At 53.7% G+C, this 25,577-nt stretch overlaps 2 protein-coding genes across 4 annotated transcripts; one reads left to right on the top strand and one right to left on the bottom strand.

Moving 5' to 3' along the window:
• Window positions 1–1,768: 1,768 nt before the first annotated feature.
• On the bottom strand, window positions 1,769–14,134 carry MATN4 (matrilin 4). 3 transcript variants are annotated; one of them, XM_058562623.1, is made up of 11 exons: window positions 13,836–14,134; window positions 11,516–11,628; window positions 10,275–10,844; window positions 9,444–9,566; window positions 7,567–7,689; window positions 7,337–7,459; window positions 7,122–7,244; window positions 5,199–5,612; window positions 4,946–5,098; window positions 2,220–2,325; window positions 1,769–2,136 (listed from the first exon to the last, which is right to left on the bottom strand). In XM_058562623.1, the coding sequence occupies exons 2-11, from the start codon at window positions 11,592–11,594 to the stop codon at window positions 2,073–2,075; spliced, it is 1,878 nt and encodes a 625-aa protein (XP_058418606.1). In that variant the 5' UTR covers window positions 11,595–11,628; window positions 13,836–14,134; the 3' UTR covers window positions 1,769–2,072. The 3 variants fall into 3 exon arrangements, with proteins under 3 accessions (XP_058418606.1, XP_058418605.1, XP_058418604.1); XM_058562622.1 differs by lacking the exons at window positions 1,769–2,136; window positions 7,567–7,689 and adding an exon at window positions 13,227–13,319 and having other exon boundaries at window positions 2,177–2,325; window positions 13,836–14,131; XM_058562621.1 differs by lacking the exons at window positions 1,769–2,136; window positions 7,567–7,689 and having other exon boundaries at window positions 2,177–2,325; window positions 13,836–14,130.
• On the top strand, window positions 12,562–21,173 carry RBPJL (recombination signal binding protein for immunoglobulin kappa J region like). Its single transcript, XM_058562624.1, has 12 exons — window positions 12,562–12,629; window positions 13,804–13,912; window positions 15,179–15,304; window positions 16,442–16,512; window positions 16,683–16,798; window positions 17,047–17,221; window positions 18,569–18,706; window positions 19,116–19,225; window positions 19,505–19,657; window positions 20,382–20,537; window positions 20,675–20,778; window positions 20,888–21,173. The coding sequence occupies exons 1-12, from the start codon at window positions 12,608–12,610 to the stop codon at window positions 21,165–21,167; spliced, it is 1,560 nt and encodes a 519-aa protein (XP_058418607.1). The 5' UTR covers window positions 12,562–12,607; the 3' UTR covers window positions 21,168–21,173.
• The last annotated feature ends 4,404 nt before the right edge of the window (window positions 21,174–25,577 follow it).

The following is a 25,577-nucleotide window of genomic DNA, read 5'->3' as shown; positions in this document are numbered from 1 at the left end:
ACACTCTGGTCACTCCTGATCACACACATTCATGTTTCACCTGTGAAATCCCCCATGGCCACCTGTGGGAATTCCAGCCATAGGTTAAGACTTGGCTGGAAGGTCCCCTCCTCTGGGATCTCTCCCTCATTACCTGCCCTTTGCTCCATCCTGTTACCTGAAGGGCCCTTTTTCTGCTGCAGTTATAGTCAGGTGCACCTCACCCCCTCCAGCCCTGAGCACCCCCAGCTCAGGGCGTTTTCTCAATCGTGTTTCTCCCTCTTCACCAAGCCTAGGAAGTTCGAGGCACAGAAGTGCTTAAGAGGCCTCCTCTGGGGTCAGCCTGACCCGCTTCAAGCCCTGCGTGGCAGAATAATGCCCCACCCCCCACCCCCAGCCCAAAGATGTTCACGTCCTAACCTCTGGAACCTGAGAATATGTTACCTTACACGGCAAAGGGATTTTGCAGATGTAATAAACAGCTTGAGATGGGAAGATTATTGTGGGTTACCTGGGTCAGCCCAATAAAATTACTAGGGTCCTTATAAAACAGAGCCAGGAGGGTCAGAGTCAGAGAAGGAGACGCAACACCAGAAGCAGAAGTCAAGGTGATGCAAGACTACAAGCCGAGGAATTCAGGTAGCCTCTAGAAGCTGGAAAAGGCAGGGAAACAGAAGCCTCCAGAAGGAATGCAGCCCTGCCAACCCATTTTAGACTTCTGACCTCCAGAACTATAAGGTAATAAATTTGTGTTGTTTTAAGCCACTAAATTTGTGGTATTTGTTACAGCAGCCATAGGAAACTAATACACTCTCATTCAGCTTCTTACTAATTATGTGACTCTGGGAAACTTAACCTCTCTGTGCCTCAGTTTCCTCATCTGTAAAATGGGGATGATAAAAGCAATAATTCCTACCTCACAAGGGTGTTGTGAGGATAAAATGAAAATACCTGCAAATCACTTAGAATAATGCCCAAGACTAAATATGTTAGCTATTATTATAAGAATAATTAACAGCTACCATTAATTGAGTGCCTAATATATCCCAGGCACAATGTCAGATGCCTTAGAATAATCTCCTTGATTCTCACCATCACCCTTGGGGTTAACAATTTCAATCCCCATTTTACAGATAAGGAAATAAACCCAGAGCAATTTGCCTCTAGGCAATCACAATCACCCTAGGACTGAAAGCATTTCGATCTTTGCGGTTTCTTACATGCACTTGGGAAATGGTACCGGTTTGTGCTCTTCACCGATAGAAGGCTGGTTTTCGTTTTTGTTTTTTGGAGGGGGCCAGAGGGTGAGGCACGGGCTGGGCAGGCAGAGGCCTGCTCGGGGACAGAAGCCCTGGCTGATACCTCCTCTTCTTCCTACCTACTGCAGGAGGGAGATAAAATCCAGGCGTAACTCACCTATCCACCCCACTCCGTCTGTTTAGGGGTTCAGGTACTGCCTCCTGCTTCCTCACCAACTCCCCCGCCCAGTTCTAGCAGCTTTTCAGCCAGGTTAGGGGGCACAGTGAGATAGGTGGGGGATGGAGGGGAGCAGATCTGCTCAGACCCCAAGGGTTCCCGCTGAGCCCCCTCCCTTCCCACAGCGTGCATAAGGAGCCATCTGTTCTCGGCTGCATAAACAAGGAGGGGGAAGCAGCGCCCGGTCCCCAGCCCCCGGCCCGACCCCCGCACAATGCGCCTTTCTCCAGGAGACGCCGCCTGGGCGCCGCCGGAGCGCGCTTCGTCTGGCCTCCCCTCCCCCTGACGGCGCAGCAAGACCCACAAACCGAAGCCGTGGAAACCAGATTTTTTTTTTTTAATAAGAAAAAGAAAACAAGAAAGAAATCCAACAGAGAACTGAGCGCAGCACGCGGCGAGGGCGTGCGGACCTAGCAGGCGCCCCCTGTCCCCCGCAGTCCGGCTTCTGGTCCAGGCGAGGCCAGCTCGAGCGCAGCGCTGGGAGCCCGCCAGCGCCTCCTCCCCGGCAGCCCGAGCCCGGAGGCCCAGGTGCTGCCGGCCCCGGCGCCCCGATGGCGCACGAGGGGGCACGGTCCGCGAGGCCGCGCCCCTGCCCGGGTCCGGGCCACCGGCGGCCCTCACTTCTGGGTGGCCAGCAGGTTCTCCAGATCCTCCAGGCGCGCCGTCAGCTGGACCAGTGAGCTGTTAAGGAAGCCATTGGGGCTCCGGGGGGGGGGTCCCCTCATCTTCCCTCCAGCCCGAACCCCCAGCCCCAAAGGATATGCTTCTGCGTCAGACTCTCGAGCGTACCCAGCGTGCGGCCCTGGAACTCCACCAGGCTTTCGCATTCACAGGGGCTGCGAAGCTCTGTCCCTGCGCTGATGCCCTCCTCTGCCAGCACAGAGTCAGGGGCATAGGGAATCAGGGGAGAGAGAACCTGCACGAGGGTGAGCTGGCCCTGGCAGAGGCCCTCTGATATACCTCCACCCGGCCTGTGGTTGAATGTATGGGCTTTGGATTCAAACAGACCTGGGATGAGTCCCAGCTACAGAGCTGTGAGATATTGGAAAACTCACTCAACTTTTCTAAGCCTCAGTTTCCTCATCTGTAAAAATGGATACAGTGAGAAAACCTATTCATTGGGTGGTGCTGAAGAGTCTATGATCTGTGTGCGTGTGTGTGTGTACACATCTTAGGAGAGTGTTTCTCAAACCTTGATGCTCATTGGAATCACCACGAGATTTTATTAAAATATATTCTTATTCAGAATGGGGAAGGAGCTGAGACGCACATTTCTAATAAGCTACCAAGTGCTGCTGATGCTGCTTGTCTGTGGACCACACTTTGAGCAGCAAGAGTTCATAGCTGCATCCTCCAAATGAAACCTTATGCAGTGACGGAAATGTTCTGTTTCTGCCCTGTCCAGTACGGTAGTCACAAGCAACATGCGGCTATTTAACACTTGAAATGTGGCTAGTGCGACTGAAGAACTAAAATTTTTAATTTTGTTTAGTTTTAATTAATTTAAATTAAATGGGCACATGTAGCTAGTGGCTACCTTATTGGAGAGTGCAGATCTAGAGCACTGCCCGGCACACGTAAACACTCTATCGTGTATTTCCACTAGACCAGTAGTTCTCAAAGTGTGGTCCCTGGACCCGAAGCATCAGCATCACCTGGGAAGTTATTAAAAATACAAATTATTAGGGGCCAGCCTGGTGGTGTAGTGGCTAAGTTTTCGTGCTCCGCTTCAGCAGCCTGGAGTTCCCGGGTTCAGATCCCCGGCGCGGACCTACTCACCACTCATCAGGCCATGCTGAGGCAGTGTCCCACATAAAGGGCTACAACTCTACAACTATGATACACAACTATGTACTGGGGCTTTGGGGAGAAAAAGAAAAGAGAGGAAGATGGGCAACAGATTATTAGTGCAGGGCCAATCTTCCTAAAAAAAAAAAATTCAAATTATCAGACTCTACCCCAGACCTACTGAATCAGAAACTCTGGGGTTGGAGCCCAGCAATTTGTTTTAACAAACCCTCCAGGTGCGTCTGATATACACTAATGTCTAAGAACCACTCATCCTAGTCTATCCCACCACCCATTTCAACATCTATGAAATCAAAATTAGTGCCACACAATTAAATTTGGCACCCGATTTTACTTAACAGTATATAAAATAATGGTGAATCTTACAATGGATGGTATCTTAGGTTCACTGAAATTCTGTAAACATGTGCCACTTTTAATATTACAGCATTAATATTACAATGCCTGGCACTTGGCCTTCAATAAAGAATTGCTGTTATGATTTAAAAGTTGTTTCTGAGGCTGGCCTGGTGGCGCAAGTGGTTAGGTGTGCGCGCTCTGCTGCGGTGGCCCAGGGTTTGCTGGTTGGGATCCCGGGCGCGCACCGATGTACTGCTTGTTAGGCCATGCTGTGGCGGCGTCCCATATAAAGTGGAGGAAGGTGGGCACGGATGTTAGCCCAGGGCCAGTCTTCCTCAGCAAAAAAGAGGAGGATTGGCATTGGATGTTAGCTCAGGGCTGATCCTCCTCACACACAAAAAAATAAATAAATAAATAAAAATAAAAGTTATTTCTTAGTCTCATATGTACCCTTGGCAAACTGCTGGCTGTCGTGTCATCAAAGGTATTGATAACAGTACCGCAAAGACTCCTAACTTTACAGATCAGGAAACCAAGGGCCAGAAGAGGGGGAAGGATCTGCCCAAGGTCATACAGCCAATTGGTGGAGAGCCTCAAGCACAGAGCCCAGATTCCTCTTACATTTCTAGAGCTGGAGGCAACCTTGGGCAGCCAGCACACTCCCCTGTTACAGAAGAGGAAAGTTCAGGGAGGGATAGAGGTTAAGTGACTTGTCCAAAGTCACACGGCTGGAGACATAAGAGTCAGGACAGGAAGGGCCCTAAAAGAGCAGCGAACCCAGTGCCACCACAATCCTCTGGCTAATTATTAGAATTAGAGGGGAAGGCAGAGAGAGAGGTGTGTATGTGTATATTTGTGTATATGTATATGCATATACATACACACCTATACGTATGTATAGTGTGTACATATCTGTGTCTAAAGGTGAATTCCAACAAGTTAAAGGAATATATGGTGTGACTCCACTTACAAATGCTGAGTTTGGCATTCTTTTGAAAAAGTTTCCCAAATTATTCTGAACACCCACTAATTTGGGCCACAGGTAGCTTAGTCTATGCTTCTTAAACTTTAACACACATATGAATCACCTGAGGGTCTTGTTAAAGTGAAAAATCTGGTTCATTCAGTCTGGAGAAGGCTGGAAATGCTGCAGTGCTCACAAGCTACCAGGCAACAGCCCTGCCGCTGGTTCAGTGACCACACTTTGAGGAAGAAGGTTCTTGTCTAGGGAGTCCATCCCTTGGATATGACTCTTCAAAGGGATGAGGGGTGAATAGGAAGGGGAGACATCAGAGGTTGGGCAGGGAGAGAAGTGGAGGGGTCCTGAGACAGACGTGCTCACCCGGGCAGATGCTGCCTTTGAGGTTCTCCAGCAGGTGCGTCATGGTGCTGAAGTGAGGGGAGTAGGACACGTGCAGCTCCGCTGGCTCCGAGGCAATCTGGCGCAGCTCCTCCTCCACCGCCTTTCCCACGCCCACAGCGTACATGACGATGCCTATAGGGCGGGGAGGCCCAGGAGGTGCCCTAGACCTCAGGAAAGCCACCTCCCCACGTCCAACAGAACCCCAGGCCAGCGCGCCCCACGCCAAGCTCACCTTCCTCCTTGGCGCGCGCTGCCCACACTGAAATGTCATCCTGGGAGCGGCCGTCGGTGAAGACCAGGCCCACGCGGGGCACATTGAGGGCGCGGGGCCGTGCGCCCTGCGCCTCGGAGAAGCTATGCTCCACCATGTGGCGCAGCGCCAGCCCGGTCATGGTACCGCGCTCCATGTATTCCACCGCCATGACTGCCTGCTTGACCTCGGCCGCGGTGCCATAGCGGCCCAGCGGGAACTCGGTGCGCACGCGGCTCGAGAACTGCACCAGCCCCACGCGCGTGCCCTCCGGGGACACGTCCAGGAAGTCCACGATCTGGTTCACAAAGCGCTTCACCAACTCGAAGTTCTGTGGGCGCACGCTCTTGGAGCCATCGATGAGCAGAACCAGGTCCACGTGGCCTTCCCGGCACCCTACACAGGAGACGGGCTTGGATGGAGGGACCAGAACCTTGGCTGGCAGCAGCCATCTACCCATCTGGTCATTCATTCGCAAATATTTATTATATAACAGGTACCATTTGTTAAGTCCTTTCTATGCCAGGTACTATGCTAAATAATAATAATAATTATTATTATTATTATCATCATCAAGATCATCATTATAACTTTTGCCGTTTGAGTGCTTAGCACAAGGCAGGCAATCTGCTAAAACACATCTTTTTAATAATATAATAATAACAACCACAATAGCTACCATTTATTGATTATCTACTATGCATCAGACAATTCTAAACACTTTACCAGTATTAATAAATAAATAGGTAAAAGCAAAAACATTATTGTTTGACAGCTTACCATGTGCCAGGCACTAGGCTAGGTGCTTTATATATTTTTTCTCAATCCTCCCAATAATCTTGGATATTATCCCCACTTTCTATAATCTGAGGTTCTGAAGGATAATGTGATTTGCCCTGAATTCCATAGCTAGTAGTGGCTGAGCCAGGATTTGAAGCCAGGTCTATCTGACCCCAAAACCCATGCTCCCAGTCACTCTACAATGTTGCCTCCCCTATTCTGAGTCAGGGACTTTGCTCAGCCCTGAAGGAGGTTCAACAATAAATGAAACTTATCCATAAGGAAATCAGGAGAGAGCAGAGCAGTCAGACGTGCCACATACTACAGTCAAGGAAAGTGCTAGAATAGAGGGGCATGCAGAGCCCAAGGTAGGCATAACTCATTCTTCCTGGAGTTGTTTAGGAAGACTGAATGGAGGCAGTGACATTTGATTTGGTCTTCAAAGATGAGCAGGAGTTCTCCAAGGCAGGAAGGAACATTCTAGGCAGTGGGAGCAGCCTGTGCAGACACATGGAAGCTGGAAGCTCTGGACACATTCAGGATTAGTCAGGCCACTATGGCTAAAATGTTCAAAGTTCAACAGGAGGAGACAGGCTGATGGGGTTGGCTGAAGCTAGATTGTGATGAGCTAAGGCAATGGTTTCAAAATTTTGACCACAACCCACAGTAAAAATAATAACAATACATCATGATACACTTCATATGCTCACATATAACAAAAACAAGTTTCATAAAATACTTACTCTTTCTGTATGCAGTAAACACTATTTTCTCTCTCTCTTTTTTTTTAATGCTGGTTGTAACCCACTAATTTGGTTTCATTATCCACTAATGTGGTTGCACCCACGATTCAAAAAACTCAGGGGTAAGGCATTTGATCTTTATTCTGTAGGCACTGGTGAGCCACAGAAGACTTTTGAGCAATGGAGGAATGTGATCAAATATGTATTTTTGAAATTAACCTTGGCAGCACGGTAGAGGATTCATGGGAAAGAGATGGAGTCATGGCATGGCACACCCTCCAACCCCACATCATCAACACACACACATTCATACCACACCCTTGGGCCACAGCAAGGGCAGTGGGGCAGGGGCAAATAGAACACCCTCCCACCCATCACTCACGGTCGCAGCTCTTGCCATCTGCCAGGAGTTGCCGTCCCTCAGGGCACAGGCAGTGGTAGGAGAGGCCCTCACTCACACACTGGTACTCGCATCCATGGTCTACACCATTGCAAAGGTCCCGGGCTTAAAGGAGAGACAGGTCAGGATGAGTCAGAGTAGACTCCACCAGCTAAGATCCTTGCCCCTCTGCACAAATGCAGGAGACCCCTTCTCACCCTGACAGCTCCTCCCATCGGGCAGCAAGTTGTGGCCCTCTCTGCAGCGGCACCGTGGCCCACCAAAGGTGCTCACACACTCATGCTGGCAGCTGTGGTTCCCAAAGCTGCAGTGGTCAATTGCTGGTGGGAAGGAAGAGACAGCAAGATATCACTTCTGATTGGAGCCATCAGAGGGTGCTAGTGGGGGGGCTCGCTCAGTCCGGGGCGCTAGTGGGGGGCTCGCTCACCCCTGCAGCTCCTCTGGTCCTGCTGGAGTACAAAGCCAGCACAGCAGCAACAGAAATCAGATCCCGGGGAGCTGACACAGGGGTGCTCACAGCCATGGGTCCCTTTGGTACACAGGTCAATGGCTGGGAAGAGGTGAGATCAGTGTGCCTGGGGCTGCACTTCTCAGCCCTGACAGCTCAACCACCTCAGGAGCTTTTTAAAAATACCTATGCCTGGGCCTCAACCCCAAAGAGCCTGACTTAATTAGTCTGGGGTGGTACCCAGGCATCTGTGATTTCTATAAGCATAGGCCTCCTTCCTACTGGGCGGGGTGACCCTCTCAACTCAAGCCCTAGATGCATCCCAGCATGCCCATTCCTAAGTCAGGCATAAGAACAAGAATCCACAGTTGTAGAAGACACGGCCCCTGCCCTCAAGATGCTCCCTGACTTACAGGGGAGGACCAGGCTCTGCCACTTTACTTGTCTGAGCCTCCAATAATGGAAGAGAGCAGTTGCTATTTACAACTTCCTTCTGAGGAGGGTGGACTATTGCCCTATTGAGTATCTTGACGGTTTGGATGTACAAAGGTGGCCTAGAGCTGAGCTGGGCATAGGGACTGGAGAGTGGTGAATTGGCCTGCATAAAAAAGTGAGAATTTGAGGTTCCTAGAAAAGAGACGGGAGTAGAGAGAGGAAAAAAAGAACAAGAGAGATGGTGTGCAGATGAGTAACTGTGTGGTTTGAGGTTGCCAGTGAAAAATCCCTTGTAGTGGGGTGACTGAGGACTTTTCAGGAACAAGGGTGTCTACTATTTAATTATAAATCATGGGTGTATCTTTTTCAAGTATGTTTGACTTTACTTAGATGTAATTCACACGTCTGTCCTCCCCCATCTTTAGTAAAATAGACATATGCATGCACATGCTCTTGTGTGTACATGTGTATAAATGAAGGAAGAGGCTAATTTACATGCATGCAACAAGAACAGCATGTGTGGGGTTGAGAAATTGAGAGAGGGCCCATAAAATTGAATGAATTCAGCAGAAGCTCAGAGCAAGAGATGACCACGGAATGTAAGTATGTGAGGAATTCCCAGACATCTTAGGGAGGGATCTGAATGTTCACGGGTCATCAAATGGGGTTTCAAGCCAGGCTTTTCTAAGTTTCCAGAAACAGGAGGACCCCAGCTCACATCTGGGTTATTGGGAACACAAGACCTCTTTTTCCGGGTTGTTGTGAGGTTGAGATGATGTGTGTAACTCTCCTAGCACATTGTCTGACACTAACCTGGCACCAGTAACTGGCAGCTGCCGTTAGGATCACAAGAGTGGACACACATACACACGAAAGGGAAAATCTCAATTGTGTAAGCAAGGCATTGTGTGCCATAGCTTTTCAGAAGGCAAAGATGAAGAACCAGGCCTCGAAAGATTTGCAGGTGCAGAGAAGAGCGGCAAGGGCAGTCCAGTGAGCAGCCCAGAAAGAGCTGAGATGCAGAAGCAGGAATGAGTAGCATATGTGTAGGGGGAAGGGAGGGCGGGTATGGAGACCCTAACTGAAGACCCAACAGTGTCTAAATAACAGAAAGGGTAAAGACGTGCCTGTGACACGACACAGACAAGTTTGGGAGGTGTGTTGGAGCCAGGTAAGAGACAAGCCTGAAAGAAGGGGGAGAGGGATGTAGAGAGCACACTTAACTGTTGGTTCAAGATATCTAGCCCTGGTCCTACTTGTGTGACCCCAGGCAATACCTTCCCTTTCTTAAACCTGTAAAGTGAAGGAGCTGGACTTTTACTTCCAAAGGCCCTTCCGGACTCATTGGGCTGGTGCTGGGACAATGGGGAGCTACAGAAGGCTCAGGAGCAGTGGGATTGCAGGGCAGGGGTAGCTCTCACCTAAACAGCTCTTGTTATCTGCTGCTAGCTGGTAGCCAGGGTTGCAGGCGCAGTGGAACGTGCTCCGGGTGCTGATGCATTGGTGCTGGCAGCCGTGTCCCCCCTCAGCACACAGGTCCCTTCCTGAGGACACATGAGACTAGAATCAGAAGGGGACGGATGGACAGAATCCTCCAACAAGAAGGAGCTGGATGGGGTCGTAGGTAGGCACCACGATCAAGTATGGCCTTAAATGGTCTATGACTCATTTGAGAGGGGCCAATCCAGGTCCGACAGCTTAGGGAAAGAATAGGGCCTGAGTAGCCCCTGTGAACAGGCTCAGAAGAGGGCAGCACGGGGCTAGATGTGTCAGTGGACAGGACAGGACTACATGGGGTAAGGCAGAGGAGGTGGAAAGGTGCTAAATCAAAGTGGGCGGAGTAACTCAAGGTGTGACTAACAGATCTTGCACATTGTGGAGGGGCTAAAATGAGGGTGGGCGTGGCCATGCCCCTGTGGGCGGGACACAACTCTTCGGAGTGGGTATTGCTCTCAGCTTTGAGGGAGGCATTGGAATTGAACATTAAGCCTGTGGTAAACCACAACAGCTCACCCTGGTGGGCGGGGCACGCTAAATGTTGCTCCTGCGGGCGAAGCCTAAGCATAAGTGGGCAGAGCTGGCCTATGACAGCCTGCGGTAAACCGGCGCAACTCAACTCTACCTGGTGGGCGGGCCTAAAGCTGGAGTGGGCCGGGCCACCTGGATGGGATGGGATGGGATTTACTGAGGTGGGAGCGGGAATCTAAGAGGTTGGAGAGTTCAAGCCTCTCTCCAGCGCTCCCCTAACTCACCACACAGCTGGCCCTGTAACTGCCGGCCAAACTCCTGGATGAGGTCGAAGGACTCAACGAGGAAGACGTGCTCGTCCAGCGGAGGTGACGCCATGGCGCGCAGGGAGCCCACGTCGGCGCGCTGCACCCCCACAGCGTAGATCTCGATGCCGCGGGCGCGCGCCTGCGCCGCCACCTCGGCCACGCGGTCCTGGGGCCGCCCGTCGGTCACGATGACAGCCACGCGCGGTACGCGCTCCTCGGGCGGGCGAGCGCCCTCGGCCACGCTGAAGGCCACGTTCATGGCGTACTGGATTGCCAGCCCGGTCATGGTGCCCTGCGCCAGCGGCACCAGAGCGCGGATGGCACTCTCCATGTCCTCGCGGCGCGAGAAGGCGCCAAGCGGGAAGACGCTCTGCACTTGACTCGAGTACTGGATCACGCCGACGCGCGTGGCGTTGGGCCCCACGTCCAGGCCGCGGAGGAGGCCTACCAGGAACTGCCGCATCGTCTCGAACTCAAAGGGGCGCACGCTGCGCGAGCTGTCAATCACGAACACCAAATCCAGGGGCCCAGTACTGCACCTGGGACCTGCGAGGAGATCAAGGAGGACTTTCCTAGGCCAGCAAAGCCTCACCTCCGGGAGACCCCAAGGAAACCCAGGGCGGAGTGGTGGTCTCCCGGCATAACTGCGCGCAGCACAGAATTAACCCAGCAAATGCATGTTAGATACATTCACTCATCCAGCATTTGCCGAGGGCCTGGGCTAATAGCTCTGAAGGCTACTCTGAGGAGGTATTATCCAGTCGGGAGGGGACGAGGGGATGTCGTAAACTCAAATGCCTATAGGGCCAGGCAGGCAACATAAATAAGTGCACTGGTTGGGTTGGGACGGTGGACACCCAGAGAGCCCATATCCCTCCTCAAATGGGCAACTCCAGCCAAATGTTGCCATGCGGACCCCATGTTAGCAGATCCTTGGATTGTTCGAGAGAAGTCCCAAGTCAGGATTTTTATGTGAAATCTCCTGGCTTTCCAATTAACTTTAAAAAAATTAAATACTGAATAGGCAGTTTTGCATGAGCCCGACTTTGTTACCTCTAAGCCACATCCTACAGATGAGGAAACTGAGGCGCAGAGAGGAGAAGCGGTGAACTCGCACCCAGCTCCTCTTTTGTCTCCCCAGCAGGCCTAGCTGGCTGCAGACGGAGAACCTGCTTTTGCTCCCCTCCCTGTGCTGGTGCGGGCTGGGCCCGGCTCACCTGCGAACTGGAGCCGGGTTTCCCACGGCCGGAGAAGGAGCAGCACCATGGGCAGTGGCGAACATAGAAGGCCCCTCATGGCTCTTGGGGAACAGGGAACGCAGTGTCAGAGCCTGGAGGGAGGAAGGAAAAGAGCCATAGTATTTACAGAGCTCTTAATCTGGGTGGAGCACTTGGAAGGAGAGGAGGGTCATGGGCTTATTTTACTAATCTCTCTACTTTTGTGGTTTGAAACTTCTCATAATTTAAAAAAATTCACTACAGCGAGATTGCTGGGAAAAGCAAGGAATTCCGCTTTGTGGAACTGCAGAACCCTAAATAAATAGTAAGTAGATAAAAATATACAAAATGTAAAAAGAAAAAAGCCTTTCCTAAATGTCAGGCCCGATGCTAAAGGCTTTTCGTGCATTGTGGCATTTAATTCTCTCGACAATTCTATGAGTTTAAGGCTGTTACTGTTCCCATTATACAGATGAGAAACCGGCTCAGAAAAGTTAAGCGCTGGCACCCCAAATCGCGCAGCAAGAAAGTGGCTGCACCAGGATACAGTCCAGCGCCGATGGAGTTTCAAGAAGCAGCCGGCGTGTTCCGCGCACTCTTCCCGGGGGAGGAGAACCTTTACAAACGGAAGCCATTCCCACCTCGGCCCCCTCCCCTCCGCACACAAGCCACCTCTGTGTGGCTGTCCTCCCAGCACCGCCCCCCCCAACATACACACACACGCTCACACACACACTCAGACGTGCACCGCCCCACCGCAGGCGGGCACTGCATTGGCCAAAACCCACCACGCAGATGAACTCCCGGCTTGGCGCCTCCACTTCCCGCCTGCTCTCAGGAGAGGCCGCCAGGGGGCGTCTTCCCGGGTCTGGCTGCGTTGGCTAGGCGGCCGTGGGAAGCCCACATCTGCCAAGCAGGTGCCCCTGCCCAGAGCAAACAGGGGACCGGGAGCCCCGGGGCTTTGGAGATAAGGCCCGGGCAGGATATATCCAGCGCGAGGGCCAAGGACCCTAGTGCGCAGGGTTCCGGGGACAGCAGCACTGGGCGATCCCGCAGGCGGTGAGTGAGCGGCCGCGGCCTCGGAGTGCGGCCATGGACCCTATGCGGGCCACAGGTGAGCGCTCACCCTCCCACGGCCCTTGGCGACGCCCCTTGAGAATCACGAAGGATCCCATCGTACAGATGGGAAAAGTGAGGCCCAAGAAGGCGGCCCGCCGAGCTGCAAAGGAACCTGGCGCTCCTGGCTCCCCTCTCCCTCCTGAGCTGCCTGGCAACCTGGCGCCTAGGCGTCACCTCTTTTCCTTCCATTCGCTCTCTACCCCACCCCCCGCGCCCCAAGCTGAAGCTGCGGTAGCCATTTCTCTGTTGCTGTTTCTTGGCAGAGGGGGCCAGCCGCCCCTAACCCAACCGCAGCCCGGTCCCCTCCCCCAATTCCGTGAATGGGCCTATTCTGAGCAAGGTCGAGTGCCTGCCGCTCACTCCAGGAGGCCTTCCCGTCCTGGATCCTCTCTGCCTTCGCCTTTCACGCCTGGTAGAGGAACAAAAATCCCTCTGGCAGGCCCAGCGTGGGAGGGTGACTAAGCCAGATGTGCCAGCCACAGCTGGAGGTGGGAAGGTGTGCTCCAGCTTGGGCCACAGCCGTGGCGAGCACCCCTGGGGAACATGGGGGTAAAGGCACAAGGGACCTTTGCCACCTCCCATCCCTTCCTACCTGCAGAAGCCTCTGGACCCCCAAATTTTGAGTAAGGTCACCTTTATCCTGCTGTTGGCCTGAGCCAACATCTGGCCTGGCACCCCAGTAATCCTAGAAAATCAAAATAACGACTGCCTCAAAATTCATCTCCTTTCCAACCCCTCCTTCTACAGAGGAAAGAACTAGGTCCAGAGAGGGCAATGTCTCCCCCAAGTCACACAGCAACGTGGTGACAGGGCTGACACTCAAACCGGGAGCTCCTCTGAGGGGTAAATCCTTGCATTGAAAAGAGATTCAGAAATGCCCTTAGGGTGGGGGAAGTGGGTTCTCAAGGGAGGAGAGGTCTGTGAACAATTCTTCAAGAGTTAGCTGAAGAATGAACACCTTGAGGCCGTTCTTGGGGGTTTCTGGAGGGAGGAGATTAGGGAAAAAGTACCTCTTCCCCATTTGGGCGGCCTTGCTCGTGGAGGCTCAACTTGGATAGGACCCCACAGAAGTGGGGAAGGGCACGGCGGGTCAGATGGGGGCACCGTAGGTGGTGCAGCCGCGGTTAAATACGGTCGCCTGGTCTGGCTTAACGCCTGCTCGCCCGCAGACCCCTCGGCGCCCCCAGGCCCTTTGACTCACCTGAACCTGCCGGACGACTCGGAGGCGCGGCCGCAGAGCGGAGCCGACGGGCGGAGCCTCCCGGGCAGTTGGACCAGGTAACGGCGCGGGCTGCGTGCCCGAGCTGGGGACTGCCAGGCGGCTGGAGCGAGCGGAGGCGGCGGCCGCATTTAACCCGGGGCTGGCGGGTGGGGAGGGGAGCGGGCTGCGACCCCTCCCCCTAGCACGGAGCGATCCCCGGTCGTCTGAACGCTGGGGCGGGGCAAGCGCGGCGCCCCCGGCTCCTGCGCCCTTGGAGCCGCAGACGCGAGCTGCGGGGCCGGAATTGGGCTACAGCGGGAGGCTGGGCGGCCCCGCTGTCCGCAGCCGGAATGCGTTGGAAGCCTCCGAGGCGCTTCCCTGAGGAGAGCCCCAAGGGGCGGAGCAGGGCCTGGCTCTGGCCGCCGGCAGCCTGGCCCCGCTTCTTCCGAGGGCGCGGCCCGGCTCTTGCCCTCCTCTGCCCCCTCCAGGAGCGAGGAGAGGCCCGGGACTCCGGTCCTGAGAAGAGCTTAAGGGGTTCAGAAGGGCAGCTTCAGGGCTCATGGTTCTCCCTGGGTCCCACCTGGTGGTCCCTTAAATCTCTGCCATCACGGACTCCTTTACCTGCTCTCTGCAATGGCTTAAACCCACCACCCTCACCCGTCAAAACTCCCAGGCCAAGGAGCCGCCAGACCCCTAGGCTCCGACTGGCCCACTCCGCAGCGCTGATGGAGGCCCTATGATCAAGGAGAGGACAGCTGAGACAGCAACAGGCCCCTTCTCCCAGGAGAAAGGAGGGAGGGAGTGTTGCTTTGACCCCCCCAGAAGGATTCAAATGTTCCCCAGGATCCTGGGGACACGGTTTTGGGGCCCTTCCATGTTTCCAGGCAAATGTTGGCAGGCAAGAGAGCACCTGGTCTGGAGGTCCCCCCTGGCATCGACTTAGCTGGGGTGGGTCCCCTCAGGGTGCAGGGAAGCCATGTGCCCTCATATACCCTGTCTCCATCCCAAGGCCAGCATAAGTGCGGCCTTTGTGCGGCTGGGGCCTCTCCCCAATGCTGCAGGCTGCAATGGGCGTGGAGCCAGACTGGAGGAGTGCACCTGGGTGGTCCTGGTGGGCTCCGTGCAAGCCTCATTGAGCACCTCACAGCACAAATATTTAGCCCATGCCTTGCACGCAAGTCCCCTCCCTTGCCTAACACTTCCTCTCCCTGGCCCTGGGTGGGGCAAACTGGAGCAGCCCCTTCCTCCCATTCATTTCATTCAACCTGGGTGCTTTGGGCTCCATGCCACCTCGCTCCTTGACGCTCCATGCTGCGGCCTGGCCGGCCTGCCCCCACTCCCAGGTCATCCCCAGAGCATGCCACGGTCCTGAGGGAAGGCATGCGCCCGTGCCTGCAGCAACCAGGCGAGCAGACTGTGCGGATCCTGCATGCCAAGGTGGCCCAGAAATCCTATGGAAATGAGAAGCGGTAGGTGCCCCATCGGCCCCTCCCCCCGTTAAGTGTCTTTTAGAGCCTGGGGAGGACTCAGGGCTCAGCTATTGGCCAATCAGGGGCCTTTTCCTTTAGCCACTACTAGCTCCCACTTGGGTCTATAGCAAAACCTCCCTGTACATCTACAGTCTCCATTCATTCACTCATTCACCCATTCATTCATTCGTTCATTCAACATCTACTTATTGAGTGCTTATGATGGGCCAGGCTCTCTAGGCACTGCTGGGCACTGGGCATACAGCAGAACAAGACAGATACAGTCCCTTCTCTCGTGGCATCTTCACTCTAGTGTGGAAGAGACAGACAATAAAGTCCCCACAAATCAGTGAACAAGATACTTCCAGATTGTGATGAGAGCTAGAAGGGAAACAGGGTAATGTGATAGAAACTGGAGCAGGGGTACTTAAGCTAGAAAGGTCAAGGTATACAAAGGCCTTTTAAGTAGTTGACATCTGAACCAAGACTTGAATATGAAAATGGTGCCAGACATGAGAAAATCTGGGGGAAGTGTGTTCCAATTAGAAGGAAAAGAAAATGCACAGACCTTGAAGCTGTACCAACCTGGCTTGATTCCAGGCACAAAAGAAGTCAGAGTGGCTGGAATTAGAGGAGAGGGGAAGTTGTAGGAAATAAAGTTAGAGAGGTAAGCAGGGGCCAGATCATGTGAGGACTTATTTAAACCATTGGAGGATTTTAAGAAGTCAAGGCAACATGATTGACTGTACTTAAAAAAAAAAAAAAGCAATCTGGCTGCTGTGTGAAAAACAGGTTGAAGAGGGGAGGAGTAGGAGAAGAGAAGGTTGGAAGGCTGATGCAGTGGTCCAGGCAAAAAGTGATGGCAGTTGAGACTAAGGTGGAGGTGGCAAGAAGCGGATGGATTCTGGATATGTTCTGAGAGTGGAGTGGACAGGATTTGCTGATATGTTGAATAAGAGGAGTGTCAAAGAAGGTTCCGATGTTAATGGGGTTCACGGTCATGGAAAAGCCTGGGGAGGGCGGTGGGAAAGGTGGAGGGAGAATCAAGGATTCTGTGGGTTTATGCTACTTTTGAGATGGCTACAAGACAGTCAAGTGGAGATGATATACGAGTCCTGCGCTTACATGTCTCCGCAGGTTCTTCTGCCCTCCGCCCTGTGTCTACCTCGCAGGTCCCGGCTGGAGGGTGAAGCCAGTGCAGGGCCAAGGTGAGGGCAGTATCTAAGGCTGCCGTGACCTCCCTCTGTAGGAGGACCACAGCAGCAGGGCCTGGGAGCTGGGCGGTTCACAGGCGCAGTTTCGCCGCGCCATCTGGCGGCGAGAACGTGTCCTGCCTGGCACCCGAGTCCTTCCAGACCCCGCTTGCGTCCCTTTCCAGTCCACCAGGCAGGGGAGACGGGACCCACGGTCTGCGGTTACATGGGACTGGACGGCGCGTCCGGCAGTGCCGCTGAGACGCAGAAGTTGAATTTCGAGGAGCAGCCAGACTCCAGGGTGAGAGCGCATGGGACGGGGTCCGATTCCTGCTCCCATCCTTGGACTCATTTACTCCCCTGCAGAAGCCAAGAGATAGGTAGGGAAGCCGCGAGAGTGGGGTTCAGCCTGGAGGGTGAGCCCCAGAGCTTGGATTGTGCTGCTTCACGCCACGTCCGACGGGGCGGACGTCAGATAACTAGGGTAGTAGGGTTCATCCGGCGGCGCAGGGCTGGGATGAGACGGCCCCATCCCCGCGAACCCCGTAGGAATTCGGTTGTGCCAAGACCCTGTACATCTCGGACGCAGACAAGAGGAAGCACTTCCGGCTGGTGCTGCGGCTAGTGCTCCGAGGGGGCCGGGAGCTGGGCACCTTCCACAGCCGCCTCATCAAGGTCATCTCGAAGCCCTCGCAGAAGAAGCAGTCGCTGAAAAACACCGACCGTGAGCGGGGCGGGGCCCACAAGCCTGGAGCTCCTGTATTTGGGGGCCGGAGAGGCCTGGGTTGTGGGGGTGGGGTCAGAGTGGGGGAGGCGGGGTCTGAGCCGAGAGAGGGGCGGGGTGTGGGTGAGGGGGTGCGGCTTTGGTCTGGGAATGAGAAGAGTTTGAGAAGCAAGAGCAGAAAGGAAAGGGGACAGATACCAGATTTGGGTGGGGGGAGTTGGCGGCCCACCAAACGCCGGCAGGTGCTGAACTAAAGACAGATAAAAAGTGACAATAAGGGCCAGCCCCATGGCTTAGCGGTTAAGCGGGCGCGCGCTCGGCTACTGGTGGTCCGAGTTCGGATCCCCTGCGCGCACAGAGGCACCGCTTCTCCCGCCATGCTGAGGCCATGTCCCACATACAGCAACTAGAAGGATGTGCAATGATGACATACAAGTATCTACTGGGGCTTTGAGGGGGAAAAAAAGGAGGAGGATTGGCAATAGATTTTAGCTCAGAGCTGGTCTTCCTCAGCAAAAAGAGGAGGAAAAAGAGGAGGATTAGCATGGATGTTAGCTCAGGGCTGATCTTCCTCACACACACACCAAAAAAGTGACAATAAAAGGGTAGAGGAAATTGACTTAAAAATATTTATTCAGTGCCTGCTGTATACCTGGCTAAGTATAAATTGAGCACCTACAGAATGGCTGGCACCGTGAGGAGAGACAGGGAGATGACCCAGTGCTTTCTCCCCAGGGGGTCAGAGTTCAATCAGAAAACAAAACTGTGACTCTGAGTGTGAGTATGAGTGTGAGTATGTGTGATAGGCTGGAAGAGATCATTGTCAAGCCCTAGAAATATGGTACTGCTGTCTCACACCACATGGCCTCTGCTTAGGCAGCTCTCTGAGCAACTCCTACCTGCTTCATGCTCCCCAGCTGAGAGCATAACCTCCTCCAGGAAGCCCTCCTTAACCCAGCCCTTACCACATCATATTGAAATTTTATATCTATGTCCCTGTCTCCTCTCCAGGACCGTGACTCCTCCAGAGCAAAACTGGGTCTAATTCACCCTTTGGTGCTCAGTACCCAGCACAGTGCCTGCCACAAAGTAGGCACTTAGTGAATACTTGATAAAATTCTGTTTCTTGAATTGAAGGATGCCCAGGCAGCAAAAAGGAACAGGCAAAAGTACAGAAGCAGGACTATAGCAGTTATTAGATAAATAGCTGTGAAATATGAATGCTCAGTGCGTTCAGGCCAGTGGGCATATCAGTCAGACTGGCACAGGGGACAGAGGATCAGAAATTGTCTGGCAAGTCCAAGGGACCAAGCCAGGCCAGGGCGCTGATTCCACCTCCCCTTACAGTATGCATATCCTCGGGCTCGAAGGTCTCCCTCTTCAACCGCCTGCGCTCCCAGACGGTGTCCACACGATACCTCTCTGTGGAGGATGGGGCCTTCGTGGCCAGCGCACGCCAGTGGGCTGCCTTCACGCTCCACCTCGGTAAACACATCAGCAGGCCCAGGGCTGGGCACTTCACATGCATTAGCTTATGTAATCGTCACCACAACTCCTCAAGGATGGTAAACTTTGCCCAGTGGAACTGAGGCTCAGCAACACAAGAAGACTTGCCCAAGTCCCAGTGAGTCTGTTTCTGATCCAAGCTATTCTAACTCCAATATCCAGCCCTTTCCCGTTATCTCAGGCCCCCAGGGGGCAGACATTTGTGAGGATGGCCACACATGACCCCTCCAGAATGAGAACCTTCAGCCTTCGCTGCCTCCCTGCATGCCAACCTTACCCACAAGACCCATGTGTGATGTGAGGTGGAGCCAGAGGGAGGAAGGGCAAGGCTTGAAGTAGAAGTTTGGGGCCCCTGAAACCCTCCTTCCTTCCTTCCTTTCACCCCTAGCTGATGAACACTGTTCCCAAGGGGACTTCCCACCTCGAGAGGGCTACGTCCGCTATGGCTCCCTGGTGCAGCTCGTCTGCACTGTCACGGGCATCACACTACCTCCAATGGTATGGGAAGGGAGGGCATACCTGGAGGGGTCCCCCCAGATCCATGCAGAAGGTATGACCCACATGGACAGGGCTGGAGGGTGAGGGCCCAAGGCATGAAGACCGTTCTCAATCTGGATACTCACTGCTTTGTGGGGCTGAAGGGAGGTAAAGGGCCCGGGCGGGGGGAATCTGCCAGTGTCTACCTGGCTATTGGAGTAGCAGCAAGCTGGCTGAGAGGGCCGCCTCTGGGCACCCAGGCACCTTGCCGCCATGCTTCTTACCACCGTTCTGTTGTAGATCATCCGCAAAGTAGCCAAACAGTGCGCGCTCCTCGATGTGGACGAGCCCATCTCTCAACTGCACAAGTGTGCCTTCCAGTTTCCGGGTGGTCCTCCGGGAGGGGGTGGCACCTACTTATGTCTCGCCACAGAGAAGGTGGTGCAATTCCAGGTGAGAAGCAGAGAATGTCAGCACCAAGCATCCTAGAAAGTCAGAACGCAGAGACCCATAGAATGTAAGGTCATCGTCATCATAACGGCTGCTACTTACTGAGAAATACTGCCTCCCTTGGAATGTTAGAATCATCGACTGTCATATCGGGACAGAGTCAGAGAATGTAGAACAAGATAGTAATAATATTATTGAGCAAAATTCCTTCCCAAGAACATTAGCATCATAAAATGTTGGGATATAAAATTGTAGGACGTAAATAATAATAGTATAGAGTATTATTGAGCAAAGACTATTAGAATCAGAGTGTTAGGACAGAATTATAGAATGTGGAAAATTATTATTCTTATTAAGCAATACTACTCCCCAAAGAATATTATCATAGACTGTTAAGAGATAAAATCATAATATGTAGAAATAACATTATTGAGCAATATTCCCTCCCAAAGAATTTTAAAACGGTAGAATGTTAGGGCACAAAATTGCACAATGTTAAAAAACAGAATTCTAGAATCCTAAGAAAATAGACCTTTAGAAATCAGCTAGTCCAGCGAGCTTATCTAACCCCGAGAGAACTTAAGGGGCTTGTCCAAGCTCACAGGGCAGGTAAACCGCAGAGCCCAGCCTGCAACCCGGAATGTTTGGAAGCTCAGGCACTCTGCTGGCTCCCACGCTGGTGGCCACCATCCGAAGCTTCTGCCCTTCCCCTCGGGGCTCCTCCCAGGCCTCCCCCTGCCCCAAGGAGGCGAACAGGGCGCTGCTCAACGACAGCTCTTGCTGGACCATCATCGGCACCGAGTCGGTGGAATTCTCCTTCAGCACCAGCCTGGCGTGTACCCGGGAGCCGGTCACTCCGGTACCCCTCATCAGCACCCTCGAGGTGAATCCGGGCGTGGGGGGGGGGGGGCTGGCGGGCGTGGATCCTGACTGCGCTGCGGAGGGGCGGTGCTGGTGAGAGAGGGTAGCAGGCTCTCGGCCACCCCTTCCCCCACACCACCTGGTCCTACCTTCCCCCAGCTGAGTGGCGGGGGCGACGTGGCCACGCTGGAGCTCCACGGTGAGAACTTCCACGCGGGGCTCAAGGTGTGGTTCGGGAACGTGGAGGCCGAAACCATGTACAGGTATGGGGATGGGGGTGGGGGAGGGCCTCCCTTGGGCCCCAGGGAACGGAGTGGGGGGGTGCATGGCGTCAGCGTCACTGCAGCCCTAACCTCGGCGCCCCACCGCCAGGAGCCCGCGGTCCCTGGTGTGCGTGGTGCCGGACGTAGCCACCTTCGGCAGCGACTGGCGCTGGCTGCGCACACCCGTCACAGTGCCCGTGAGCCTCGTGCGCGCCGACGGCCTCTTCTACCCCAGCGCCTTCTCCTTCACCTACACCCCCGAGTACAGCGCGCGGCCCGGGCCCCCGGGCGCCCCCGAGCCCGCCGCCGACGCCGACGCCGACGCGCTCCTCGAGAGCATCCACCACGAGTTCACGCGCGCCAACTTCCACCTCTTCATCCAGACGTAGGCGCGGCCTGGGCGCTGCGGCTGAGGTCTCCCGTGGCCTGGCCCCGGGCCCATCTTCTGGGTCTTTGCTCTCTGCCCCTTTGCTGCGGGGGTGAAGCCCACAGCCCCGGCAGCAGAAGGCTCTCGCCATCAAAACCCGAAACGCGGCCCCGCGGGTTTACACGGGTCACTCCCTTGTCCTTCTACATCCAGGAAGACACGACCCGAGAGATGCTCTCCGTGTCCAGTCACGAGTGTGGCTCCTCCTGTCTTTGTCTCTGCTTCACTCTAAACCAGGCGTTCCGTCTCTTTCTGTCCCTCGGGGGCTGTGTAGAGGGGGTAGTGTTTGTGTGTCCCTATCCCTTTGTCTTTGTCTTTCTCCTTTCCCTGTGTCTCACACACAGTTTCACACACTCTGAGAAGCCAAGCCTAGGGCATTTTACCCTCCAGGCAGCTGTGTCTCTTCTTGAAGAGAAAACACATAGTTTCACATGCCGGGGCCTGGGGCACAGGCTTAAGAGGCGTGGCCCGTGTGCCCTGAAGCACCAGGTCTTGCCTGCAATGCTAGATCTGACCTGGAGCACCACATCCCAGTGGAGCCCTGCTACTGCCCGGAGCACTGGGTTCCACTTGGAGCACTGAGCCCCTCCTGGGAGTCCTGCCCTGGGGTACTGGGTTCCACCCTGGGATACTAAGACCTGCGCCTCCTTGGACTTCCTCTGGCCGGAGCCAGGCACGGTACCCCTCCTGTGTTTGCTCTCTAGCCCATAACTTTGGCAGCTGGGGCAGGTGCCTGGGACAGTGGTCAGGTCTTGCCATCTTAACTGTCCACTCAGGCACTTCTCTTGCAGGCCTGGTAGGATACAGTCTGGAGGGTTGGGGAGTCCTCTGCTGTGCCAGCATCAATCCCTATCCAAGGCAGAGTCTGGTCTGTATGATTCACCTGCCCAAGGAGGGAGGTACCCAGTGTAATTCCCCCACCCTCATACACCCACAGAGGAAGGGACCACAAGTCTGATGGAACAGATAGCCTAACTTTTTGATCCTTTCTGGAGAAGGAATGGGGTTCAGAAGGAGCTAGCATCCCTGAGCCCCTGTCCCTGACAGGGGACCACCTGTTAGCTCTGGAGATGAGTTACTCTACTAGCTACCCCCCACTCCTAGCAAAGATGCACCCCAGGCCCAGAGGCAAACACAGAATACAGAACAGAACTTTCCCAGGACAACTCCAGGCAGAACTCCTGGGATCAACTGAGTAATAACCCAGCTGAGAGAGGAACTTCTCTGTGTGGGGCCCAGGGACCAAGTCAAAATCCATCGCTGAGTAGCCTGCCCACCATCTGCCAAGTCTGTGCTCTACAGGGAAGCAGAAAAGCCAGGCAGGGTCCTGGCTCAGGCCAGGGATACAGATATATCATGGGTGCCAGCTGCCTGGACCAATCCGGGGTGGTGTCGAATGGGGAGAACTCGTCTGAAATGTAGGTTCAGGGCTCACACCCCGCTGGAACCGTCCTTGAACTCTGAAGAAGGACTCATTTCCTGTGGAACTCCCCCCCCCACCCCGCCCCCGCCAACATGGAAAGCCCCATGAGAAAGAAGCCGCTGACATTGCCCAAGGGGAGGGAGTGGGGTTTGCTCTTCAGACTCCCCAAAGTCTTGGTGAAGTTCTGTCACCTGCCATCAGCAGGCTGAAACCCACTGTGACAGGGAGGGAGAAGCTTGTTCAAAGCCCCTCACGGCCCCCGAGAGTGAATTCTGGCTGAGGAATGCAAGCAACAAGTCGGATGGGAAATGTCGCCGACGTGAGTGCCTGTCTCTGGAGAGTTTGAGCTCACCGCCCCATGACGGTGTTGAAGCAGGAAGCCACTTGTAGGAGGCTAAGAGGAGTTTCACAGTGCACCCCACGCAGAGTTGGGGCTCAAGGGCCCTTCCAGCCCTGCCCTAAAGGACTTCCTCTGCCACTCCACAAGGCAGGAGTCCCGGAAGCTAGGAACCTAGGTTGGCCTGAAAGCCCAGGCCTGGCAATGCAGCTCTGTCTTCTTTTGCAATCCCTTCAGGGCACCCTAGGACCTTTGTCCCACTAAAGCACCAACCTGGAAGTCTGTGACCTCAAAGCTGCAGCCCTGGCCTGTCTTCTGAGTTCCAGCTGCTGGGCTATCCTGGGAGGTCCTCCTAGCCCCGAGCCTGAATTCATCTAGCACCAAACTCCCCTCCCTCTCCGCCCACCTCACAGAACCTGATCTTCTATCTCCTTCCCTCACACCACTGTCGCCAAGGCCTAAGGAGTCCACCTCTTCCCCTCCTTTCCTCTCCCTCAACTACTGCCCTGTTCTCCTAACCCAGCTCAGATGTCATCTCCTCCAAGGCTTCCCCAAGGCAGGATCAGCTACATAATTTGTGGAGCCCAGTACAAAATGAAAATGTATGGCCCCTTGTTCAAAAATTATTAAGAATTTCATGACAGGGACAGCAGAGGACAAAATCAAGGCAGGGCCCTTCTAAGCACGGCCTTGTGTGACTGCACAGGTCACACGCCCGTGAAGCCAGCCCTGGCCCCAAGCTTTCCACCTTGTGTTTCCATAGAACCTCACTGGTCCCATGTCACTGTCCACCTTGGATCAGAGGACTTTGTGTACATGTCACTTGTCCCCTCCAGACTGTGAGCGTCATGCGGAAAGAGGCTCATTGCTGCGTGTCCCAGCGGCGCACTACAATGCCTTGAATATTGAGTTGGAGCTCAATAAACACCAAAGAACGTTGCGTTGCATAGCAGTGGCAGATATTTGGACATTGCAAGTGCAAAGTGAAACCAGCAGGTGGCACTATTCCCCTCCCAGGAATTGAGTTTTCATTTATTTATAAAAAGAACTGTTAGGGTCCTTAAAAGACAATCTTAACGTTTTCATGCTCTCAGGACCAGAACCCCTCAGGGCTGAGAATCATTGCTTCAGTCCATGTTTCTTCCTCATTTTTCAGATGGGGAAACTGAGGCTCTGAGAAGGAAGGCTCATGCTGCTCTGAGAGCAGGTTGATGGCAGAGCCTGGTTTGAATCCTATACGGATGAAGTCTGGGTCTCTGAGGTTCTCGCATGGTGAGAATAAGGTCAAAATCTCTGTTCCAAAATCTCTCAGCTTACCAGCTCTCACGCTGCCTGAGGTCCCACCATGAACAAGCTGGTGTTCCGGTTTAATCACTGACTTTTGGGTTTCTTCCTGTCCCTTCGGTTTCTTTTAAATTGGGTTTCCTCAAAGAGAAACCCATTATCACCACAGTGTGGGTAGAATTCTCAGACATCTTCCTCCCTAGGGAGGATGTAGACTGCCGAGGGCACAGACCGTGAAGATGACAGGGGAGAGAGAAAGTGACTTTAAAAAGAGTGAAACCAAGAAGACAATATCTACTAAGTTTTGCAAGGGTCAATCCTGACCATTCTCACCCAAAAAGGCACCCCCCAGTCAGGCTTGGCGCTGTTCCAGACCCCAAGGGACAAAGGCAGGCAGGGCAGCAGTGACACAATTATGCACATGGTGAAGTGGTAAACACCCGCCAGAGCTAGCTGCTTGCCACCCGTGGGGGGGTGGAGGGGGGCAGGGAGGGAACAGAAGGGACAGGCAAAGTTCTGGGGGAAAGTAGAGCCTTGTGACCAACTTCTTTATGGACTCACTCTGGTGACAGAGTGTTGAAGTGGGGCCACTCTGCCAAGCTCATCCGCAAGCCCCTATCTGGTTCAAAACATCCTTCTCCCCAGCCCTGGCTGGTGGCTGAAAGTGCACCTCGCCCTGGGTAGGGGATCCTGGGCTTGGCTGGTTTTCTCGTGGTATGTACGTGCATATACATATGCTAATATACATATGTATTTTCAGAGGGGTCACCTTGAAATGAAGGAATGCACGTGTAATGGCGGCTTTTCAGCCACGTTGGAATCAAAACCGTATGTACTAGCTGGGTGAGCTTGGCAAATTCAAGTCACTTAACCTCTCTGTGCTTCAGTTTCCTCTTCTGGAAATGGCGATAATAGTATTTGTTTCATGAGATGTCATGTCATGAGAAATAAAATAACTAATATACATAAAGTAACTTCAACAGGGCCTGGCCCACAGTAACCACTCTAATGGGCTAGGTGCTGTCATTATGACTCCAGAAACACTTTTAGAGATGACCCAAATACTGCACTCTCCTTCCAGTTAACAGATGGGGAAATAGATGGTCCAGAGGAGGTAAGTGACCTTCCTGTATTTGTTTTCTATGTTGAGTAACAAATTACCACAAACATAGCTGGTTAGAACAACACACATTTATTGTCCCAGTTTCCATGGGTCAGGAGTCCATGGAGTTATCTGGGTCTTCTGCTCAGGGTGTCCCAAGGCTGTAATCAAAGTGTCAGCCAGGGCTGTAGTCTCTCTGAGGCACTGGGTCCACTTCCAAGCTCAC

This window comes from Diceros bicornis, chromosome 19 (assembly GCF_020826845.1).
Source record: "Diceros bicornis minor isolate mBicDic1 chromosome 19, mDicBic1.mat.cur, whole genome shotgun sequence".
In the NCBI taxonomy this organism is placed as follows: domain Eukaryota; kingdom Metazoa; phylum Chordata; class Mammalia; order Perissodactyla; family Rhinocerotidae; genus Diceros; species Diceros bicornis.
The sequence above is the reverse complement of the archived record's forward strand: the minus strand, read 5'-3'. Positions and strand labels throughout refer to the sequence as shown.

Bases quoted from the DNA above. Each gene is read 5' to 3' on its own strand.
- RBPJL (XM_058562624.1), top strand. From the start codon at position 12,608: ATGGACCCTATGCGGGCCACAG. The intron at 19,226-19,504 runs GTATGGGAAGGG...GTTCTGTTGTAG, and splicing joins GCATCACACTACCTCCAATG to ATCATCCGCAAAGTAGCCAA. The intron at 19,658-20,381 runs GTGAGAAGCAGA...GGCTCCTCCCAG, and splicing joins AGAAGGTGGTGCAATTCCAG to GCCTCCCCCTGCCCCAAGGA.
- MATN4 (XM_058562623.1), bottom strand. From the start codon at position 11,594: ATGAGGGGCCTTCTATGTTCGCCACTGCCCATGGTGCTGCTCCTTCTC. The intron at 2,326-4,945 runs GTGAGCACGTCT...CTGTGCTGGCAG, and splicing joins CAAAGGCAGCATCTGCCCGG to AGGAGGGCATCAGCGCAGGG. The intron at 2,137-2,219 runs GCATATCCTTTG...CTTCCTTAACAG, and splicing joins CTCGAGAGTCTGACGCAGAA to CTCACTGGTCCAGCTGACGG.